The sequence below is a fragment of the Vitis riparia genome, chromosome 10 (genome assembly GCF_004353265.1).
Source record: "Vitis riparia cultivar Riparia Gloire de Montpellier isolate 1030 chromosome 10, EGFV_Vit.rip_1.0, whole genome shotgun sequence".
In the NCBI taxonomy this organism is placed as follows: domain Eukaryota; kingdom Viridiplantae; phylum Streptophyta; class Magnoliopsida; order Vitales; family Vitaceae; genus Vitis; species Vitis riparia.
In genome coordinates, this window is record NC_048440.1 from 16,623,418 (window position 1) to 16,646,370 (window position 22,953).

At 33.1% G+C, this 22,953-nt stretch overlaps 2 protein-coding genes across 6 annotated transcripts; one reads left to right on the forward strand and one right to left on the reverse strand.

Annotated features, from left to right (window-relative positions):
* The first annotated feature begins 2,078 nt into the window (after window positions 1–2,078).
* On the forward strand, window positions 2,079–6,221 carry LOC117923811 (trihelix transcription factor ASIL1-like). Of its 5 annotated transcripts, XR_004652687.1 has the most exons (3): window positions 2,080–3,420; window positions 5,340–5,835; window positions 5,926–6,221. XR_004652687.1 is itself a non-coding variant. In XM_034842275.1 (2 exons), exons 1-2 carry the CDS (start codon window positions 2,589–2,591, stop codon window positions 4,816–4,818), a joined length of 909 nt encoding a protein of 302 aa, XP_034698166.1. In that variant the 5' UTR covers window positions 2,079–2,588; the 3' UTR covers window positions 4,819–5,078. The 5 variants fall into 5 exon arrangements, 4 of the variants coding, with proteins under 4 accessions (XP_034698166.1, XP_034698168.1, XP_034698169.1 ...); XM_034842275.1 differs by lacking the exons at window positions 5,340–5,835; window positions 5,926–6,221 and adding an exon at window positions 4,742–5,078 and having other exon boundaries at window positions 2,079–3,420; XM_034842277.1 differs by lacking the exons at window positions 5,340–5,835; window positions 5,926–6,221 and adding an exon at window positions 4,403–5,075 and having other exon boundaries at window positions 2,079–3,420.
* A 4,991-nt stretch (window positions 6,222–11,212) lies between these two features.
* Window positions 11,213–22,534, reverse strand: LOC117923292 (protein LIGHT-DEPENDENT SHORT HYPOCOTYLS 10-like). Its single transcript, XM_034841517.1, has 2 exons — window positions 21,838–22,534; window positions 11,213–11,530 (listed from the first exon to the last, which is right to left on the reverse strand). The coding sequence occupies exon 1, from the start codon at window positions 22,390–22,392 to the stop codon at window positions 21,865–21,867; it is 528 nt and encodes a 175-aa protein (XP_034697408.1). The 5' UTR covers window positions 22,393–22,534; the 3' UTR covers window positions 11,213–11,530; window positions 21,838–21,864.
* Between the last annotated feature and the right edge of the window lie 419 nt (window positions 22,535–22,953).

The following is a 22,953-nucleotide window of genomic DNA, read 5'->3' on the forward strand; positions in this document are numbered from 1 at the left end:
TTCCTTTAAATTAAACTTATTTTGATTGGATGAATTTTAAATAGAAATAAAACAAATAAAAAATCCTTAGATTATGTAGGGTTCTTGGAAAGTTTGAGAAATAACATGAGAGAAATAAAATAGAGAAAATTAATAAAAGGAAAGAAAAAATAAAAAATAATAAAAAATAAATTTAAAATTAATAAATTATTTTTATATCCTATTTAAAAATCATTTTACTTATTTAACTTTTTTATATAGATAATTCTTAAATTAAGATTATCATTTTGAGGTGTTCCGAATTTGTTATATATATTCAATCAATAAGAAAGTTATTAACTTATAATATTATTATATTATAACTAGATTTGCTCACAAGTTAGAAGAAAAGCTCCTTCTTGTCTTGAAAAATTAAAATTTTGTACAATCATCGGCTGCAAATCATATAAATATTGTTCGTTTTGAGTCTAAAAAATGACCTTATAGATATAAAACAAGTTTATAAATTAAGCATAATTTATATATATATATATATATATATATATATATATATTATATTATATTATGAGATTGAATAGATAAACATTTTTATAAACCAATTTCAAATAGGAGGGCAACTTATTTATCATAAAACTTTCATGGAATGTATTAGAATTATGCATGTCTTGCAACTCTGATGTAGACCACATAATATATTGAGTGATAGATTTGGTTCTTTTGGTTCCAAAATATAACTCATCCTTAAGATCCACAACAAATCGTAAGAAAGAGGACTAAATAGTACGACGAAGGAGACTCATCATGATGAATCCACATTATGTACACTATGTTTGAAACAGCTTGGCTATTTGACAGCATTGTAGGTGGTGGACAAGGAAGAGACCCAAGGGAAACATGGAATTGAGATTTGAGCACCCCATCATGGGTTGTTGGTGGGGGTGGGTTTCGACTTTCGAGGGCAGTTGGGACGCGGCGTTAGTAGATATGAGGTAGGTGCTGGTTATGGAAAATGGAAGATCCAATCAACCATACCTCCATTGGAAACTTTTGTACAAATGTTGCAAAATTTGCAATATAAGGAAACGATACATATTCTGATAATGCAACAGAAAGAGATGTGGGGGATGAATTGAAATGGGTGCTTTAATTATTTGGTTCCTTTATATCTAGTAGATAGATATGTATCAAAGCACATACACGGCGAGATTCAAGGCATGAATATAGGTTGAAAAACTGTATCAAGGAGCAGATCAGATCAGATCAGATGCGGTCATTCTTCACCTCACTGTAACGCTCTGGAGTTGACTCAATGTTTCAATTTCTTTCACACATCATATGAGGATTGACTCACAAATTGGGGGATCTCTTTGTCAACTTTTATTTTTATTTTTTTCAGAATTTTACGCTTATTTCAAAATTATTCTTAAAAATAATTTTGAGAAGATGTTTTATTTATTTATTTATTTTTAATAAAAAAAGCTATTGTTTTCTATCTCGTACTGCCATTCTTTGTCGCTTAAGGTACAGTAGTCCCTCGTTTGAAATTTTGTGGGAAGAAGGAGTCTTGCCCTTCCATCGTGTCTTTCTTTGGTCCAATCCTAACTTTGTCACGGTTGTGGGAAGAACATAGAACGGCTCCATGTTTAGCCCCTTTTTCAAATCATGAGCCCGCGAGCTGCCCCTCACTCGAATTATTTTACCTTGAATGCCTTTTAAGGACGATATTACCTTTTCCTATGGTCCAAGATTTATCGGCAACTTGGGAATGTGGAGGTCAACGCTTTGGCATCAGATGACACTCTGCGTCTCTGGTTGAGTGCTCCAAATGTCCAAATTTATTTGATTTTATAAATATGATCAATTATTTGAGATTAGGATTATTTAATAATTTTATTATGCAAGAAAATCTTCAATTTTTGTAGAAGCGAATAAAGACAAAATAGTGAGGAATAAGAAAATAAGGAAAAAAAACAAAATAGTGAGAGAGAGAAAGAGGGGGGTGGGGGAGGGCGACAAGGCGGGTTAGCAGAAAAATCCAACCCAAACTGTTTTAACCCTATCCATAAAAAGCGAGGAGTCTCACATGAGACACTCCACTCGCCGCTCGCCACTCTCCCAACAATCACGCGTTCCTCTGCAGTGCCCGCATACGGTTCTGCAAAGACAGAGTTTGCCAACCGGAGCCTCTTCTAGCGTCAAACGGAACAGCATATGTTTTGATTTCCAAATGCTAAGTCACCAATAACAACGCCATCAACATGACTCCTAAAATTAGAAATTAAAAAGTCAGTCCGTAATGGTCCAAGCCCAAGCCTCTCCAAGCCGAGCCGTGTGGGCTCCCCAATTCCCGACGCAAGTTAACCATGCCAACGTAACCTCCACGCGCTTTCGCCCCCGGCGACCTCACCGTACCTTCCTACACATGCGGCTCACGCGTCTGTCAACAGCCGGCGCATCATCGCCGCTCATGTTCTCCCTCACACCGACGCAACTTCTTCTCCTTGTTCCGTATTTGCCCCTAAAACCCATCCCTATCTACCACAAACCCAAACCCACAACCACATCTCTACATCTATCTCTGTTTCACCGACCCACCTCCATCAACGACGATGGGTGACCTCACCGATTCTCTCCCCCCCTCCACCGCCCCTCAGCGTTCAGCCCCCTTTCGCGAGGATTGCTGGAGCGAGGACGCCACTTCCACTCTTGTCGACGCCTGGGGCCGCCGTTACATAGAACTCAATCGCGGTAACCTCCGTCAGAAGGACTGGCAGGAGGTGGCTGATGCCGTTAACGCACGTCATGGCCATGTGAAGAAGGCTCGCCGGACGGATGTTCAATGTAAGAACCGTATCGACACCATTAAGAAAAAGTACAAGATCGAGAAAGCTAGGGTTACCACTTCCAATGGAGCCCTAACCAGTTCCTGGCCTTTCTTTTCCCGCTTGGATGCCCTAATCGGACCCACCTTGTCCGCAAAGAAGCCTTCCTCGGCTTCTCCGCCATTAGCCCTTCCTTTGCCCTACTGGAAGACGCCTTCTCCGGCAGCCCCATCGGCGTCCGTTGGGGCTCTGCCGCAGAAACGCCCGATGCCGGCTGTTGATGATTCGTATTTTCGCCGCAACTATTCGGCCGTTGCAGCGGCGGCAGCGGCAGAGGCAGTGGACGAGGACGATGACGAGGAAGAGGAGGAAGAAGAGTCGAGGTGGAGCGCTGAGCGCAGTGGGGACGTAGATGGGATGAGGCAGTTGGCGCGGGCAATAGAGAGGTTTGGGGAAGTATATGAGAAAGTGGAGGCAGAGAAGCAGAAGCAGATGTTTGAATTGGAGAAGCAGCGAATGCAGTTTGCGAAGGATGTGGAGTTTCAGAGGATGAAGATGTTCATGGACACCCAGGTTCAGCTTGAGAAGATCAAGCGAGCCAAGAGGTCGGGTTTGAATGGTGAGAGAATTCGATGATCATTTTGCATTTTCTTCCTGTATTGATTTGTGTATGAGATTGAATTGGTTGTTAACGTAATTGATTTGAGACCTGGGGAAGTATGGTTGCCTAGAGTCATTGAGCTAAAGCTGTTGTTCAATCTTATACATAATCTGCATCTTTTATTTTATTTTTATTTATTGTTTACTCTAAGAATTATCAACTTTTTTATTATTAATTGTTTGAATCCAACAAGTACTTTTCTTTTAGGCTGAAATTGTTTATTAATTTTCACTAGATAGATTCTTCCATTTTACATAATTTTGTAAGTTGAAAAGTTTTGGGGGTGTGGGGCTGCCAAATTGCAGTTTGTTAGTTGCCCCAAAACTGTTAGTTGGTAAAGATATTTCCTCTTGCATTGTTTCGCCCTTCAAATAATCATTCCTGAGGCAGGATGTTAAATTTTCTATTCAGATCATCCAAGTGAATTAGAAGCTGTTCATGGTTTAGCAAGATGGCATCATTGTGTAACCTTTTGAGATGATGCCATATTCAGTACATTTATGCTATCCCCTGATCTTATGTTTAGTTATTTGATAGGGTTTTGGGCAGTGTTGATTATGAAGTTTTAACCCCACCATCCCCAAAGTTTTTTAAGTAAAGAATTTAGCGTGACCATGAGGTACGTCTTTAAGGCATTCAGTTAAGGCATTCAGTTTGAGAATCATTTGATAAATGGCTGGGAGTTTCGTCTGTGGTTGTTCAATTGCTATCAACTTCTGGTGGTTTCACAAGACGCTGTTCAATCACTTCACAGGGTTTGGCTTGCCATGATATTTATTCAGAAGTAACTTACGGAATTTAATTCACCCATCAGAAGAAAAAATGTTTGCTTTATCAAGGAGATGTATTTGAAAGGGTTCAATAATTAGTCTTGTCAGTGTGGAGGTGTAAATTTATCAGGGAATATTTTTAGGATGACTTTGCACTGTTTTCTTGCAAGGATTCTTCTCACTTAATGGAGATGGAGTTCGAAGGACTTCAAGGTTATCTATTGAATGCTTAGGTTGATCCGAGGATGAGCATTTGAGGAAAGTTCTTGTTAGACTTGCAATTCATGGAAATAGTTTTTTTTTTCCTCTCGTGTTTTAGTCCCAGAGGCAGTTTTGCTGCAGTTTTCCATCTAATTTGGCATTTATCTAGATGCTTATGGAGTTCATCAAGATCTGGTTTGCATTCTTTGGTGTTGAAGACCAGGCATATAAGAGGCTGGTTCCATTGCCTGTACTCGGTGCTTATTACTAATGTAAAAGTTTTGCTAATCTGTTGGTCCTCTATCCAGATTCTGAAGCTGTGAACAACTTCAGTCTTCTCTACAATTCTGGAGGCCTTACTCCTTGGTGGCTTCATAAGCTGTGAATAAAGGCATGTAATATGGTACTAGTAACTCATGATCGATTCTGCTTGGTGTTAGGCTCAAGAAAGCTGCCTAAGAATTGTAATCTTGCCGTTTCTGATATAGTTTGGGTTGCTGCATGTTCAATTTTCTCTATCCTTCTTTATACATATCTTTTCATTTCCATATGCTGGCAGAGGTTGACAAACTTAATAAGCCCTACAGTGGGTTCATAAGCTTAATTTTTTGTTTGTTAGATAAAATTTGGATGATATTTGCCCAATTTCAGGGGAGATCGGAGACATGATTACTGCATTTTGTTTTTTTGTTTCAAATCCCTTTTCATCAAGTGAATTAGAATTCTACCTCTAGAATATATAGTTGTTATCTGTTCTAGAAGCAATTAAAACTATTATAAATAGAACTAAATAGATGGACTACTGAATGTGGTTGTGAGCACTGTCATTTTTTTTTTTGGCTACATTCACAGTTGGCTTGCATTGCTGAAAACCAGTTTGCCTTCAGAATTGATGTTTTAGAACAGATTTGTTGTTCCTTTTTACAGACATTTATAGCTAGCCCTGTGGAAGAAAAGCTTGCGAATATCAACTGGATTTTCATATTTATCCCTACAAAGTACATAGACGTGCTGCTGAGTTTGTGAGATGGGAAATATGGTAACAGTGATAGTGCTCACATCAGCAAATTAGCGGCCGACAAGGTTGTTAGTATTCTACTGAATCATATACATTCCTTTGTTCTTGCCTTTACTTTTTTTTTTTTTCCTTTTTACTTGTTATTTATAATGGGCAGTTCCCTTTGTTAACTCGTTGCCATACTCAGAGTGATGCCTGAGTTTGGTCTAATTGTCCTTGATTTAATGTTAATACCCTCTTAATTTGGAACTTGGTTTTCTAGTTTGACTTTCATTGCCATATTCAAGGTTAGATTTGCTCAGAAGATTTTATTTTTTGAACACCACTAGGGTTTGGTGTTGGAACCTAATACGCAATATCATTCATTTCCTATTGATGATGAAGGTGCTACTTATAAATCCCAAATTTTAAATTTTGTATATGCATGTCACTGATTCCACATTAAGCATCTCATTGTAACTGATTTCTTTGCAGATCAGAAATTGAAAGAATCTTTTCTCAAGTCCCCTCTTGACCTGGTCCAGGGTTCCTTGGGGCTTGTGAAATTTCTATTTGGATTTTATTGATGGCTTGGGCTTGGATCAGGGGTAGTCTTACCATTTTCTCTTTTCTCTTTTTCTTCTTCTCACTTTCGGGTGCTATCTATATACTACTTGTGTATTTGGGTAGTGCCTCATTTGGAAAGGTGTTGCTATCTATACTTGTCGTGTTCATGGGTTGTGCCTCATTTGGGAAGGTTTTGCTGTCTATATATTTCTTGTGTACATGGATTGTGCCTCATTTGGGAGGGGGCTGTTTAGTCTATTTTATTGTTTATCCTAATTTAAAAAAAAAAAAAGAAAAAGAAAAAGGGCAATCTTCATTGTTATGACACAAATTTTATAAAATTTATTGCTGTTGTCCTTGAATGTTCCGGTCATTGATATCCCAACTCCGACATTACCCAGGAAGACTATGGTGTTTTGAACCGTTTTTTCTCCTTGTACATGGGGGTGTCTGCCTGTCAAAAAAAAAAAAAAAAAAAGGAAAAAAGATAGGCGTGTCAAGAAGTGTTGTGCAATAGAAGCATTGGGTTTGAATTTTTGACCCGAGTCGGCTTGTATTGGTGGATTTTAATATCTTTTCCTCCATGGTGGGCCCACTGCAGAAACAAAGAAATCTGGTTTTTAGTTTTTGGGTTTATTTTCTCTTGTGCTTTGATTTAAAGATAGGGGGCCTTTTGTTCAGATGTCTTTGTTTAAGGATATCAGGATTGCCGTTTCTCTCCTCCTCCGGTACAGTACTTATTGTTTCACCTATAAAAAAGAATCCTCATTAGATCTATAATGACAGAAATCTTGTTTTTCTGTCTCGTCTCCCAGATACCATGAGCAGGTTCAGCAGATGAACAATCAAATGGTCCTTTCCAATTCAGTGGACTTGTGAGTTAGTTGTCTAGATCATTACAGTCCCAGTAGATGGTGGGTCATTTTTCTTTTCGTAATTAAAATTTGTTAGAAGAGAAATTGGAGAAATGAGGTTCAATTTGGAAGTTATCAAAAGATTAAATCAAAATACAATCCTTATCCATGCACACCCACTTCATTCTTAAGAAATGTGGCTGCTCGTGTTATTTTGGGTTGGGCCATTTTTTTTTTCTCAACCTTATATCTCTGTACACTGTCGTCTCTATTTTTTCTTGGAAAAGTTGGTGCATTCGAATTTCGAAATGATAACATCATTTCGGCAATACCTAATTGCTCTCCTATTTTTCAGATTCCTAAATTACTCTTCCCCACTCCCCCCTTTTTTTCCTACTTTTAAATCCCAAATTTAACCGGTAAGCCATAGTAACAGAGCGTCCATTTTTTTTCCTTTGAAGAAGTAATCATGGCCAGATAAACCATCTCTTGCCGCTCCGTGAAGCTGCAGAACCTTTTCCCTTTTCCCTTTTCCCTCATAATTTTCTCGGGAAACAGTCATATCCGGCTGAGCTAACTATTAGCCATCCTTGTTTAATTATAAATTGTAAATTAAGGGTTTATTTACAACGTGGATGCGTTGCTACCAAGAATAATTTAAAGTTCTCTTGGGCGTTTATTTGGCATCACCAAAACCTTTAATGAGCATAGCCACGTCTCACGCCATCTTCCTTAAAAAGGCCTTTTTGTTTGAAGTATATTAGCCCATATTTTGCATTTTTTGTTTTCGAACTTTTATTTCATAATTTAAAACTGAAAAAATAAATTTAAAAATCATGTTTAATTTTTATTTTAAAAAAAAATATTATAGAAAAATAAAAAAATGGAATCCAAAAGTCTTTAATTTTCAAAATTTTTAAAACAAGCTTTGAAGTAAAAATTGTTTATTATTTTCTTTCAATATCAAATCAATAATATCAATGTCTTATTTGTGAAGATTAAAATCTATCTAAATTTACCTTTTACTTTGAAGTAAAAATTATTTGTTATTAAAAATTTGTCTAAAGTCACCAAAGGTAATAGGAAAATTATTAACATTTTTTTATATTACTCGTATAATTATGAAGTATATTTACAAAATTAGAATTATCCAACACGTTTAATATTTACAAAATTAAAAAAAAAAAGAGCATAAATTTATGTTTTTAACCACTAAAAATATTAAAATGTAAAATTCATTACGTTTTAAAAAAATGTTCTTTGTCATAATGAGCATTAATTATAAGCCCGATGTCAGTGGCTGATCTTTCATAATATTATTTTCTAGTCACGAAAGTATTAATCCATTGTATTTTGGTTTCATGTATTTAATCATAAGTAAAGATTTACATTTTATCATACAATCCAACAGCCCACATCATGTGTTGTGTATGGTGCCAATCAGTGACATAGCAAAATTACCTTCTGCTAGATAAAATTTTTGTCAAAATCAAGTCTTGGCAACAAGTGAGGTTAGTGCTTTTAGCCTTCAAGGATAGTGGGGAAGCTGGTTCTGTAAATTTTCCTAAGAAGATCATCAAGATTATTGGACTCCAATGTCCATAATTTCTTGTACGCTGGTTTAGACTTTAATAAGAGTGGCCCAGTGGGGCTGTTTGCTTGTCAAGGAGGAAGAGGACTAGGACTGAAGAAGTTTGAAGTCTTGAATTATTCTCCAGCGCTTTATGGGTAATTAGATTGGTTCATGTTAAATGCCATTAAAAAAATGGAACCGTTCGTGTATATATATAACCTGCTTGACTATATTGCGCAGACAAAATTAATGGATAAAACCTTCAATTGTGTATTGAGATAGTCTCTTCCAGATCAGGAACGAAAATGTCGTGATATATCGGCGATATATTATCGATATATCGTGTATTGGAAGGTTTCAACACGATAAATCATGGTGATATATCATAGATGAGAAATTTTGGTTAATATCACCAAAAAATTGTCGATATATCGATTGGAGGTGATAAATTGCCGATTTTTTCATTAATCGATTGTCACCGATATTTCTCCAATTTATCATTGATTTTTCAATGATATTTTTGTAAAAAAAAATCGTCCTCCCTCTGCCTAGGCTCCCCCTTCTCGGGCTCCATTCCCCACTTTGCCCATATATAAGACCTTCTATCTCCTAAAAGGAGATGCTATTATAGGAAATATCTGATCCGCCAACAATCTCCCCCCAGCGACACCCTTAGGTTCCAAACTTGTGACCTCGGCTCTGATACCACTTGTAAGACCTCAGGTTCTACCAACTCTCCTAAAAGCAATTGTTATTATGAAAGATGCATACCCTAACCTTATAGTGCATTCACTTAAGCGTCCACAACAGACACAAGGAGAGTTGATGAACATGGTCAACCCTCCGATCTGCCAACATATATATATATTAAAAGTTAGCACAAAAGAATATTTTTGAAAATAAATTAATTAAATATTAAAAAATTATACATATATTATCGATTATTTTATACCAATTAATATAATTAAATTAAATAGATCATAAATTTAATATTAAATATATTTTAAAATTATATATATTATAATATTATTATGAAATAATATTTGATATAATTTAATAATAAACGTACACTTATAAGATACATATTTTTTATTGATGCATATAATATTATTATCTAACATAATAAATCATATTATACATATATTAAATTCTTTAATAAAGTAACTTTAAAATGTTTATTATACTTATAATTATATTTTTATGAAGTTTTTTTTTTATATTTTCATAAATTTTAATCAATTTTAGATTTATCGATTTTTTTTTTTTTCAAAATATCCACAAATATATCTATAAAATTGAAGTATCGATATATCCGTGATTACAGATATTTTCATCCTTGTTTCAGATGAAGGCAAGAAAGAAAAAGAGAGAAAAAGACTGGGATCATATGACAACTTATTCATTCTAGAGCAGCGTTTTCTACTGGAGATGCTTGCCTATGGTGTCATATATTCTAAGAAGGTGTAGGTCTGTGCATGGTTAAACTACCTGTAATTAAGATTAGATTACAGGATGAAGAAAAGATATATGATGGAGCACTGTACTGTAGAGGCAGTATTAATTACCATCAAGGAGACCAACAGAGGTCACCATATGCCATGCGGTGTAGGATGTTTCACCAATGGGTTGAACCCTCACACTACCATTGAGGATTTTTCTTCGTAGTATAGAAGGTGGTGGACGATTATGAGGCTAGCTAATAGGGTTTTCTAGACTTCTCTGGAATATTTGTCACAGATGAGCCTAGAGTTCCATTAATGCTGACTTACTACTCCCAATAATGGTGGGTTCAGGAGGAGCTATTTGAGGCAAGCCAAATATCAGCCCAAATGTTCAGAAAACTGGCTTGCTACATGTCTTCAAGCAGTGAAGATTTTCAAGGGCTCCTCATCCTAATTATTAGCATAGCAGAAGAGAAACACATACATATGGAAACTTGAAAGATCCATACAACAACGAATGATACTTGGTCATCTCAATAATTAAAATAAATATTTGACGCAATAATTAAAATAGCTTCTTAAAGATAACCTGCAAAGACAAATCTTCCCGAAGAAATATTAGAATTCAGTTCATGAAACATGCTCCATAAGTATATCATAGAACTTTTATATAACCCCAAGATTTGATTGATAATGTAACGACCTGTTTCTAATTATATAGATATTACCAATTGTGAGCCTAAAGAATCTCCATAACTTTAAAATGTGTTTACAAAGTTAAGAGAAATTCATACATATATAATGTTGATGTGGAATATCACAATCATCTTCGTGCAAATACAATATTTTCATTGTGTTGTGTTCTACAAGATTGTGAGATTAAATAGACATACATCCCTCATGGAATTAAACAAACCCCTACACTGAAGTCTAACAAGCCCTTATACAGGGGGGACGGAAATTGACTTTGATACCATTTATAATAACCCACTCCTAACAATTCATATATTATCCATTGTTAGCCTGATAACCCTCATAATTTTAAAACGTATCTATAAAAATAAAAAGAGTTTACATATATATAGTGTTTGAAACTTTTTTCCTTTTCCGATCTAGGACATCACATATAATATGAGATTCATGTGGATCAAAAATTTTGTTTCTTTGTTAATTCAAACTATATTTACTATTAACAGAAGAAGAAGAAGAAGAGATATTTAATTTCTTTTTATCTACATAATATATAGATATTATCAACTGTTCCTTATTCATTTTACTTCTGTACAAACACGGATCCCATACAATGTCCACCACGTTGAGATCCAAGTACCATCTAGATAACAAAGTTTGGCTAATAATTGCAAGTACTGCATGCCTGCTAGAAGTTCGACTAAGCGGGTTCAATGCAAATACCCAGTATGGGAAGAGAAAGCCTACCCTTTGTGCATTAAAGAAGTAATACATCAGAGATATATCGCTCCTGTTCTTTAAAAAAGTTTAGAATGTGATGACTTACAAGCTGGTAATTAATTGCAATCAAAATGTGGAATAGGCAGACCATCTTGCCACAATATATAGCTTAGAACTAGATGTTTATCTTATAACTATTTGTAAAGAGAGAGCCACATTCTGAGACAGATTCAGACTTCCAGTGTTGCATGATCCTGCAATAAACAATTTATGAATACAAATGTTAACTATTGTAGTTTTTACTTCAAGTAGAAAAGGAAATTGTGCTAAAGATGAGAAAATGACATAAAATTAAGAATGTTTGCAGTACCACCACCATCAAATGCAGTTTTCTCGAGAAAATATTTCAACTCTGTTAGGGCATCTAGATTAATGGCTCGATAACAATTTTATGTAAGGCGTCAGAATCAATGTAATAGCAACATGTGACATGAAATATGTAGCACGTATAAAATATCCAAAGATCGAACGGGTATTATGGTTCAAGAAATGGTTTGTCCCCCACTTCATCAACACCATTCTTGCTACTAGACATAGTAGATCTAATGCAGCCAATGGCACAACCTAAGTGCATAGAGCAGTCTATAATCAAAGGAAAATTAACGTGGTTCAATAGTACTGCGCCATTATTTTTGTGATAGCTTCAATCTCTTTCCGTTTCCTTTTGTGCTCCTTTACTATTTTTCAACTAAGGAAAACACATATCAATCATCATGCTAGTACACTATGTTTTTTCTTTTTCATGCTATAGTAGGACCTAATGGCCTACTATGTCTTTTTTTTTTCTTTCTTTCTCATGATATAGTAGGACCTAATGGCCAAATTCTCTAGCTCATCTCTCCAGTGTTTGGCTTGTTAAAACAGGAGCATAAATTTTGAGATGAGTTAAAACTTGGGCCCCTTATTTAATCTACCATTGCTTTTTGGATCATTGAGTCTCTCAGTTAGGGTAAAAGGTCATTCTCATTTGTGCATCCAAACAACAAATTTTGTAAAGCAGTAGTGTTTTCAAGTTTGCAACACAAAAGAATGCAGAAGTAAATGATCACCATTTGGAACATGAATGGAAGTTGCTAGTACAATCTGTATTCTTCATAATCCATCAACTAATTGAAATTGTTTCTAAATTTTGATGTCTGAAATTAGATTCACAAGATCAGCCCTAGAAAAGTAATAATTCTGGGAAAGAAAGATGTGGATCATGTACTAGCTAGCTAGTGGTAATAAAACTAGACATGCATACAGAAAATAACGTAAATTATGAAATGGGACTTCCTCAGAAAACTGGGACGTGCTCTCAGGAACAGATGGTTGATGGGTGGGGTTATGCATTGTGTCCTACCCCAGCTTGTACTAATTATTTTTGCTCCTCCTCAATGATTCATTTTAGTTCTTTCCTTCTAATGGAATTAGACAAGGCGATGCTCTATACTCATATATTACTTGTACGGTTATCGCAAACATTAGCCCACTTGATATACAATAATATTAAACCCACGTACGAGAAAAGGGGGTATATGACAAATAATACCACTAAAAAAGGGCAAGAGGGAGAGAGAATAATGCAGGATTCAAAGACATGTCCCATATCCCATTTTTCCTTTCCGTCAGTCTTTCACCCTAATCCCAAATCCTAAAACTATTATGTGGTTTTTCCTTAGAAAACATTACCTTCACTTCTATATTATCAAACCTATTATATTTACAATCCATGCCATTTTTAGCAAAATTAAGAATATTTATAAAAATATTACTTGCATTTTTTAAAAATAAAATAAAATAATAACATACACCATATAAGAAACATACTATCAAAATTTTAAAAGAAAAAAAGAGTTTATTATTTGTTTAGCCGAGCTTTCAAAAATTAGTTTTTAAGAATTAAAAATAATTTGATGTTATAATCATGAATAAAATTATGTTCGAAAACTTAATCTTAAAAAATAATTTTTTTAACTTATTTTTCATAAACACAACATGTATTAATTCATAATGTAATGCAATCTATACCATGTTTTTAATTATTGTTTAAAATAATACTCTACAAAAAATACTTAAAAATATCTCAGATATATTTTTGAAAATCATTCTTTTTTAAGAACAAATTCATAAAAAACTATTTTTATTTATAAAAATAATTACCTAATAAACCCTAAATCAGTTTAGGGAATAATAAAGACACTTTTAGTAACCAATAGTTGAAACTCAAATTCAATCAAGTTAATCTTATATCTTTCCCATGTACCCGTGATTCTCATACACATACATTTTTAATGCACATGTGCACATGATTATGCCTCCAATGCACTATTAATAAGCAAATTATGACACATAGAATCACATGAAAAAACAAGGTGCAAATACTAAGTATTAGTTGAACATCTCACTTTTATGATCAAGTAAATAAAAAACATGATTATACTTATCTTAGATCCATCAAATATATGTTTCATATACCACATGCTTACAAGAGATCAAACAACTTTATCTTTCTTTGTAATTTCTTTTGGAACTTTTGATTAATTTAATTAGTACTTTGTTTTTTGTAATGTCTTTTCCTCTTTGCTCCATTCAATTCATGATATATCATAGCATCATAATATCAAGTAGCAATTTTTATGCTCATGCTCAATTGTATGATTGGTTTTAGGCATTTGTTACTTCTTAGGACTAAATGCCCTCCAAAGAGCCAAAGCATCATATAGGCACGAAGTAATAATGTATATCATAAATACATAATTTATATATTAGTAAAACTAAAAATAATTATATATAATTAAAAATAACCAAAAAAAAAAATTCCACTTTTAAATTAAAATGACATGTTATACCATGTGTATCTATACCTATGTATTGGTTCGTTATCCCAAGCTTAGGCATTAATTTATCCATTTTCTTGTTTCAAACATTAAGTTGACCATTCATGACCAAGCCAAACTATAAACACAATTAGACATTGACTTGGACTAAAAAAAAAGACTAGGTTAGCAATTTCACCACGTTGACCAATCCTATTTTAAAAATATTAGTTCTTGAAGACATTCATCCACACTCTCTTATACATAGTTTTAAATTTATCAAATCAAAAAGATCCTTGAAATGATTTCAAGGACGGTTCAAATCACGATTTGGAGTGACTTTTTAGAGCTATCAAGGGAAAGGAAAGAGTAAAGCACAAATGGATTGAAGTACAAGGAGTAATAAACAAGTATGTTTACGGGAGGATTAAACATTTTAGGATAGGTAAATCTCTTATACTCATTCTAGCAATATATTGGTAAATTTTTGTATCCTATGGCTTGTCATTTTTCACTTCCTATGATGATTTTCATGTTATATTGCTGTTTCATTCTTTTGTCCTAATGACTTGATTTAATGAATTTGGAAATTGGTTAAGCATATACAACAGTTGATTAAATTTGATCATTGTTGAGATTGTTGCATTGAATTTGGATTCTTCATTGATGAGGAATCATTAATCTCTATTATTGATTAAATTGGATATTTCGTCAAGAAGGTAAACATACAATGTTGAGTGATTGATAATCTTTCGTCATTGGGCAAATTAGTCAATTACCTAAATCAATAAATGCCTATTTCCCCCTCACTCCCCTAAGTATTCTCAAAAGAAGCCATTTTTACTATGTTTTGTAAATTTGATTCTTTCAAGTTCTTTATTTTGTAAGTACAATTCTACGACCCTCCCCCTCCCCCCTCCCCAAGGGTTGATCTTGAATAGAAACGACAAAAATAGAAAAGAATGAGAAAAAAATACATATATTTCCATGCATTAGAATAGTTGTTTTCTTTCACCTTTTTTTGTCTTCCTAATTAAATTAAGACTATGTTTTCTTAAATTCTAATAATTTATTTAATCGATCTTTTTGAGTTGTTATTTTCTTAGAATTCAAAATCTTACATAGACAAATTAAACAATTCATTATATGATAGACAATGACAAAAAAAAAAAAGCAATTTCATGTGCCAATGAAGTTGTTAAACCTCCCTAACAAAAATAACTTTAAAAGTGGAATTACTTTAGAATTTAACTTATTTTGGGGGAAAAGTATAAAAATATATGTATATACACATGTACACATGTATTGAAAAATGATAGAAAGTAAAGGTGATAATATCTTTCCCCTATGATTATTTATTTTTCCTCATCATAGCTTCCTTTGACATCTCATCTTTTTTACTTTTGTGTGTGAGAAAATTTGCTTATGCTAAAGGTCTTTTTTTGGTTATTCGCACATGGCATTAGAGCATGTCGATTAAATATGCAAACAATCAACAATAATTCAATCTAATCTCAATTTTTAAGTTTGATGCAAAAAATATTTTGAATTTTATCGAATCTAAGAGAATTAATATGTATAATGAGTTATAGACAAAGAATCTATGTTACCCAAGGAAGAAATACATCTTATACAAGCATAAAAGAAATTGGTATATTCTAGATAGAAAAATTTGAAGGTATGCCCTTACATCTGTTAATTGATAGGATTGCCTAGTTTCTAAAAGATTGTGAACACACTACAACAAAATATTCACGAGACATCTTGTTGAATACCCACAAAGGAGTAAAAAAGGTAAAGAAAGTTTGAGCATAGGGTTTGGAAAGGGAATTTAAGCCTTTTTAGATGAAAAAAACCAAAAGATTTTTTTTTTTTTTTTATTGTAAACATTGGCTCTTGTCAATCAAATGAAATCTAATAGGGAAAATTTTGTATACTTTCAAGTTGTGAAATTAAAAAAAAAAAAATTATTCAAGGTTTAACCATCCAATATGAGTTTAAGGCCACAAAAATTAAAGAATCAAATAATTTCAGTATCATGACATTGTAGGATTGTGAAGTCTAAATCAGTTTTATTACATTTTGCTTTGGATATCGGGGTTGAGCTCCCTACTAAGTTCGCAAGGATCAAGCTACCCAGTTAGCACGTAAGAGTTGAAAAAGGTAGCACCCCTTGGAGAAATTTTTTTCTTTATATGATGAATGACGGATTTGCCCCTATTATATATTTAGCCATTTTATGTTTTAGGGTTTTGTTTTTTTAGAGAATATGATCGTAATTGAGAGTTATTATTATTTCATTTTTTTTTAGAATTTCACCATTGTACTCTTTCTTTTTTCTGTGATTAGTAAATTGTTGAGTATTGGTAAATTCTATAGACTTAGAGATCACACTGATCATTGAACCACATTAAAAACTTGTATTTCTCTTTATTTTTTATTCATGTGTGTGTTGATTTGGTTATCATACATTGGATGAATTAATGGTTTTTTTATAAGCTAAGCCATGACCAATGTTTAGATGAAAGGTCCTAAATTGAAATGAAAAAGGCAATGCAAAGCCAACTGAATTAAATAAGAAATGTCAAAGGTTCGTCGAGAAGAAAATTCGAAATTAGGCCTAAAAGAAATAATAACTCTCATATTCAATGTTTTAATAAAAAAAATATTATCATTACTAGTCTAAAAATGGAGCTAGAAGATCATATACAAGAACTTTTAAAGCTAATGCTATAAAAGATAATGGTAAAAATTTAGAGACCTTATTATTAACATATAGTATTGTAGAAGAAAAAAAATAGAAGTACTATTTTTGGATACATGGTATAATAATCTCAATGTGTGGTAGGAAGGATATTTTCTAAGTTAGATTAAACTTTCAATTTTGAAGGATATCGGTTTAGGACAAAAGCAAGATTTCCATTAGATTAAAGTATTGATCCAAAAATTATATCTCCAATGTATCATGAGTTCCAAGTCATAATCATAACATCTTAAGCATGAGGCATATTTTAGAGAAAAGGTATCTTATATGAGCATATGCATTGATGATTAAAAAGACAAATAGTAATAAAAATGATGGCACAAATCGTGTGTTTTCATTCAATATAATTGTGAAAATTTAGCTCTAATTCTACAATTCATGATAAAAATTGGTTGTGACACTTATATTTGGGGATTTAAATCTTAGAAATCTAAAGTTACTTGTTGCTAAGAGGTTGGTTCCTTGGCTCCTTGGCTCCTTTTTGTTAAAATGTGTAATCTACAAATGCACCAATTATGATTATGTCCTATACAATCATGAAGTTGTTCACAACATTAACATCAACATCAACACAAATTACTTGCACACTCTAAAGATCGTGTGATTGGTGATAACAATGACCTAATAAATGAAGAATTGATAAATTTCTTCTATTTATATATTGTGATCCGTTAAGTTATGAGAAAACTACTCATGGTGATTGTTGGCCTAAACTATGGCATTTGAAAAATAAAATGCATAACAATTCAAGAAGTTGATTAGTATCAAATGGTATACAATCAAATGGAAGCCAAATAGAGAAGTTGAACACTTCAAAGAAAGATTGATAGCCAAGGTTTATAAGTAAAAGCCAAGCTATACTTATGTCTCATCCCATACAAAACCATTGGAAAATTTTTTGAAAGGATATTGAATAAGCTTTCTTGAATGACAAACTAGAAGAGGAGGTAATCAATTGCATATATGGAAAAGAGAGAAGAAAAAAAGTTTCATAAGCTAAAAAAGGTCTTGTGTTGATTGAAACAAATGCAAAAATCATCATACACACAAATTTAGTCTTATTTTGTTAAGAATGAATTTCAAAGATGACATATTTGTGAACACATTTTATATGTCAAATCTATATTTTGAAATGACAATCTTATTGAGTGTTTATATGTAGATGATTAATTATTACTAAAGATAATTTGAAAATGTTGGAATAATTTTTTTTTTAAAAAAATGATTAGTTATTTTTAAATGATAGACATGAGATTTATGTCTTCTTTACTTAAGATTGAAGTAATTCAAATGGATAAGATTAATTTCTTTATATTTTAAAAGCAGTATGCAAGTGATATTCTTAAAAAAGTCAATATAGAATCATACGAGTCTATTTAAACTTGAGTTGCAAAAAGAACTAAATTAGGCAAAGGTAACATGAATGAGTTAGTTAATCTTACAAATTAAAAATAAATATAAAAAAAAAGAAGAAAAAAAAAGTTAGGAGTTTATATTGTTTGACTTCTATAATAGTAAATATTATGTAGGAATTATGCTTATAATAAAATTCATGATTCTCACTTACAAGCAACAAAATTTATCTTGCAATGCATGAACCCTACATTTAGTTCTTGAAAATTTTGAGAGAAAAAAAAAAAAGGGAAATAAAGAAGAAAAAAAAGAAGTTGAGGAAAACAAAAGATCAATTTAAAATTAGTAAATTAATTTCATATGATTTTTAAAATTTATTTTACTTATTTTTCCTCTTTTATATAAAGATTAAATAATTTTAAAATGTATATATTTTTAATTAATTTTTTATTTTTATGACAAACCAAATATTTTAAAAATTATTTTTCTTTCTTTTCTTAATATTTTCTTGAAACTAAAAATACCATAAAGTTAAAGGTGATATTTTTTATGCATATACTAACAATATATAGATAATGTTTGGACAGACAACGATGAGAAGAGGAAAAGTACTTAAGTTATACATTTTATCTTGGTTTGGAAGTTTAAACAAACGATTGTTTCGTTAACAATAGAAGTTGAGTATATTATATTATATATTAAAAAACAAGTGGTTGTTTTGTTAATAATAGAAATTGAGTATATTACATTTGTTAGTAGTATTGTTTAAGCAGTATGATTGTTTAGAATGCTTTTCAATTTGAAGCATACCTAAAAAGTTCGTTCTTATAAAGATTTAACTTTGTGATAATTTGACAATCACACTGACTATGAATATGATTTTTCATGGAAAAAATAAACACATCGATTGAGTTTGTTCTTCTAAAAATTAAGTTGTAGTCATCTTTGCAAAGGAGCCAAGGTCAAAATATTACTCAAATTGAAGAAAATAATGGGCATATGATCAAATATGTAGAGCTTGATTTAAAGGAAACTCAAATCAAACAATGTGAGAGCCTAATTAAAAACTATATATGTTTTGCACACTTTCTTTCCATTTTTTCATCAATTTTCTTTCCGTCATATTTTCTCTCAAGGTTTCCAACATTAAAGGAGTACTAATAATCTTATTATAAGTATTCATTACGTAGCCTAGTCTTAAAATTAACCTCATAAATCTCTTGTCGGAGTGTTTAATGTTAACATAGATGGCCAAGTCTAAAATGTAGGAAATAATTTTATATTAAGGCTGCCCTCCTCGTTAAAGAAGAAAGAATGAAGCCAAGTTCCAAGCTCTCACTGATAAAGCCAGATTCCAGCTGGATGGAAATAAAAAAAAAAAATGCTAACTAAAGAGCGCAAGTCAATCTTTATCAGAATCTACTGTTCTCACCTTCCAAATAAAACCTTAAAACTCCCACATAAAATCAATAGGGATTCTTGTTATGTCAAATAGCCAATGAACGTGAATAAATCACTTTGTGTTTGTGTGGTTGTATTTCCTTCCTTATTTTCTTCACTCTCAAGCAATCTGGATCATGAAACTAATTGTATCGAAGGATGTAGAGCAGTGGAACTTTTGCCCTAACGTTGTTATGAGAGGCCAATGTATAATCCGGTAAAACTTGATGGTTATAAAATGTGAAAGAGAACCTAAAAAAGGCTTGTAAACTTTGGATTTAATCAACAAAAGCTGGATTTCGCGTTCTACAAATCTATGGTACCGAATTATATGCCAAACCCCCATCAAATTTCAGCCATTGGATGGTTGAGAATCAATCTCAATCATTAAATAGATAAAAAAAAAAAAATATTACATATATACACGTCCTTTTTTTCAATGGGCCGAAAAGAGGGTATGTTTGCATGGCAACCATTTCGTACCATAGAAATTGAGATAGTGGAGGAGCATGGGTAGGAGACTTTTGAGCAAAATTGGAACTGGGGCTTAAGAAGCACTTTATCAAGTGCTTATTGAAGATTTCTTTGGAAGGTTCATAATCAATTTAACTTCTTCTTTTTTGTTTTTTTTTTTTTTTTTTTTTTATGAAGGGAGATTACAAAACAGGATACTTATAAATTCGATTGAAAAATGAATCATAGTGATCTTTAAAACTAAACTTTGTAACATCTTTAAAAAAATTTGACCACCAAATGATTGATTTTAAATTATATATATCTTTCCTAACTAAGCAATCTACTATTCTATTTATTTCCCTATAAATGTGATGACAATCATAAATATTGTTGGACATGCTTAAGAGAAAAACGAATCAACGGCATTGTGGTCAATTATATTCACAGCCCCTCTTTGGAGCTTCCAAAGTTTTTTAGCTCTTTTGTTTGCCCTCGTAACTTGTTCCCATCTGAGCTAGAATTATAGGAATACAAAAGCTTACATATTTATAAAAATAATTAAGATTATATTTTCTAAGGGAAAAGAGAAACTGGAGACAATTGCTTAGGAGATTCTGAATGCGAAGTAGGAGGCTTCTGATCTATACCTCTAACTGCAAATCCAATCCAATCCAATCCAATGCAATGCAAAATATAATTAGAAATAAGTTAACCCACTTCAATTACCACAACATCTAATGCAAACAAAAAGACAATCAAATACAACACAACCGATGACAAATATAATGCAGGCACATGAAATAACAGTACCATGTTGCCGGGAATTCTATAAAAATTTAAGAGTTTTTTATGTTCCAGTGTATCCGACAAGAGCACCAAATGAATTCACCATATAATAAAACATCTGAGCAAATGGATGTATCAGCAACAGCAAATCCAACACACATTTAGGGTTTTTGAGCACCTTGTATTTAAGATGATGCAAAGACATCTGTGTAGGTGGTTTAATTTAATAATACTGAGAAAAGAAATGTATAGAAATGAAAGAGCATGAGGAGCCATAAATGGAAATTAATTTGGGCGTCAATTTGCGTATAAATCACATGCAAAGTATGATATATCACATGGCCATCCATGGGGGGCAGAAAATCGTGCAGAATCCCAAAAGGGCCAAAACAAGTGAAAAGTGAACATGTATGTGAGAAATATTAAATTAGGAAACCACATAAACAGTGTTTTTGCATGATATGAGAGAGAGACACTATTCTCCCAACAATTATCATGGTATCTAATGTTTCCAAGGGTAAAGGATCTATGTTTAAGGTAAAGTTACTTATCTGCACTTCCTAACTGAGGCCTGGTTCGCAATCTAAAACCTGGTCATGTCAATTAGGGTTTTCGAGTTGTGTGTTTAGGGTTTCCCATGAAGGAAGTGGGATATCAAAAAAAAAAATTGAGTTTGATCATTAATTGATTCGGTCCTTGTATAAAAACCTGTCTATTAATTGACAATCTGTTAGGCCATATCTGTCATTGATCGCTTTGTTCAGGTAATCATCCATGTGATCGGATCTGTTATTCTATTATTGTCATCCATCACTTCATGAAGCTGGATTCAGCCTAGTACTCTAGAATATATATTATAAATATATAGTCACTGTATAACCCAAATTTGGATGGGAGAATTTACCATGTATGTGAAGAAGCCATAAGGTGTTTAAGAGGACTGCTTGGAAGATTTGGCCTCGTTGTTTGGCTTGATTTGATTCTTCTTCTTCTTTTTCTTCTTGTATGGAATTCCCCTAGCCTTGGACTGGCAGTCCCTCACTTCACGCAGGTAAACACGAATAGCTCCATTGCCAAAAGGGTTGGTCTCCGGAGAGCCGCCGTGCTCTTCGTACGCAGCTCTGAGACGTCCGATGAGGGCGTCAAGGCTTCCCCAAGCTTGCCTGAGAGGGCAGGTGCATGGAGCTGGGGGGTCTGGCTGTCCAAAGAAGACGCAGCCGTGCAAATGAACCTTCGTCTTTCCGAACTGATCCAGATACCTAAGGAATTCAAGTACATGGTTGCAGCTGCACTGCGCCAGTGAAACTGGGGGTCTCTGATTCTTCAAGTACTGCCCAAAAGTGTTCCAGTCTCTACGTTTCTGCGACTCGTATCGGCTCAAGGGCTGCGGCTGCTGCTGCGGTTCACCGGTGGATCGCGACGACCCTTCCGCAGAATCTCTCTTTCTGTCATTCGACATGGTTTTCTGAGAAGAATTCTTGTGTATTTTTGGCAAGAAATAGATAAGGAAAAAGGGGGAGGAGGTGAAATAAAACTAGAGGCAGTGCAGTGGAGAAAGATGAAGATCACATCTTGGGTCTACTGAGGAGACATGAAATGGGCCCGTCCAAGGTGCTTTTGTTCCGCTTTTTCTTCCTCTCTTTCATTTTTAATATATTTCCTCTTTTTAATTACACTATTTAATCAACTATACTTTTAAAATGTTTCCTTTGATCAATTTTCTATACCATCATCTACAAAATCAATCATTCTCATTTTCATTCACATCATCACCCCATTTCACCAACCCAGTGAGTCAAGATCCGAGTTCCACAATGATCTTAAAATTGCCTCACACTCTCATTCCTTGTTGTCGTTAGAGTTAGGATTTATGATTGAAGCTAACTCGGGCACCCAACTCAATTATGTAAAACATCATTTACATACATTTAACATCATGTTACAAAATTGGACTCTTAACTTACCTACAATCAATTCATTTATTTACATATTTTAATAAAAGGTTATAATATTTGACTTT

Bases quoted from the DNA above. Each gene is read 5' to 3' on its own strand.
- LOC117923811 (XM_034842275.1), top strand. From the start codon at position 2,589: ATGGGTGACCTCACCGATTCTCTCCCCCCCTCCACCGCCCCTCAGCGT. The intron at 3,421-4,741 runs GTGAGAGAATTC...TCCTCTATCCAG, and splicing joins CAAGAGGTCGGGTTTGAATG to ATTCTGAAGCTGTGAACAAC.
- LOC117923292 (XM_034841517.1), bottom strand. From the start codon at position 22,392: ATGTCGAATGACAGAAAGAGAGATTCTGCGGAAGGGTCGTCGCGATCC.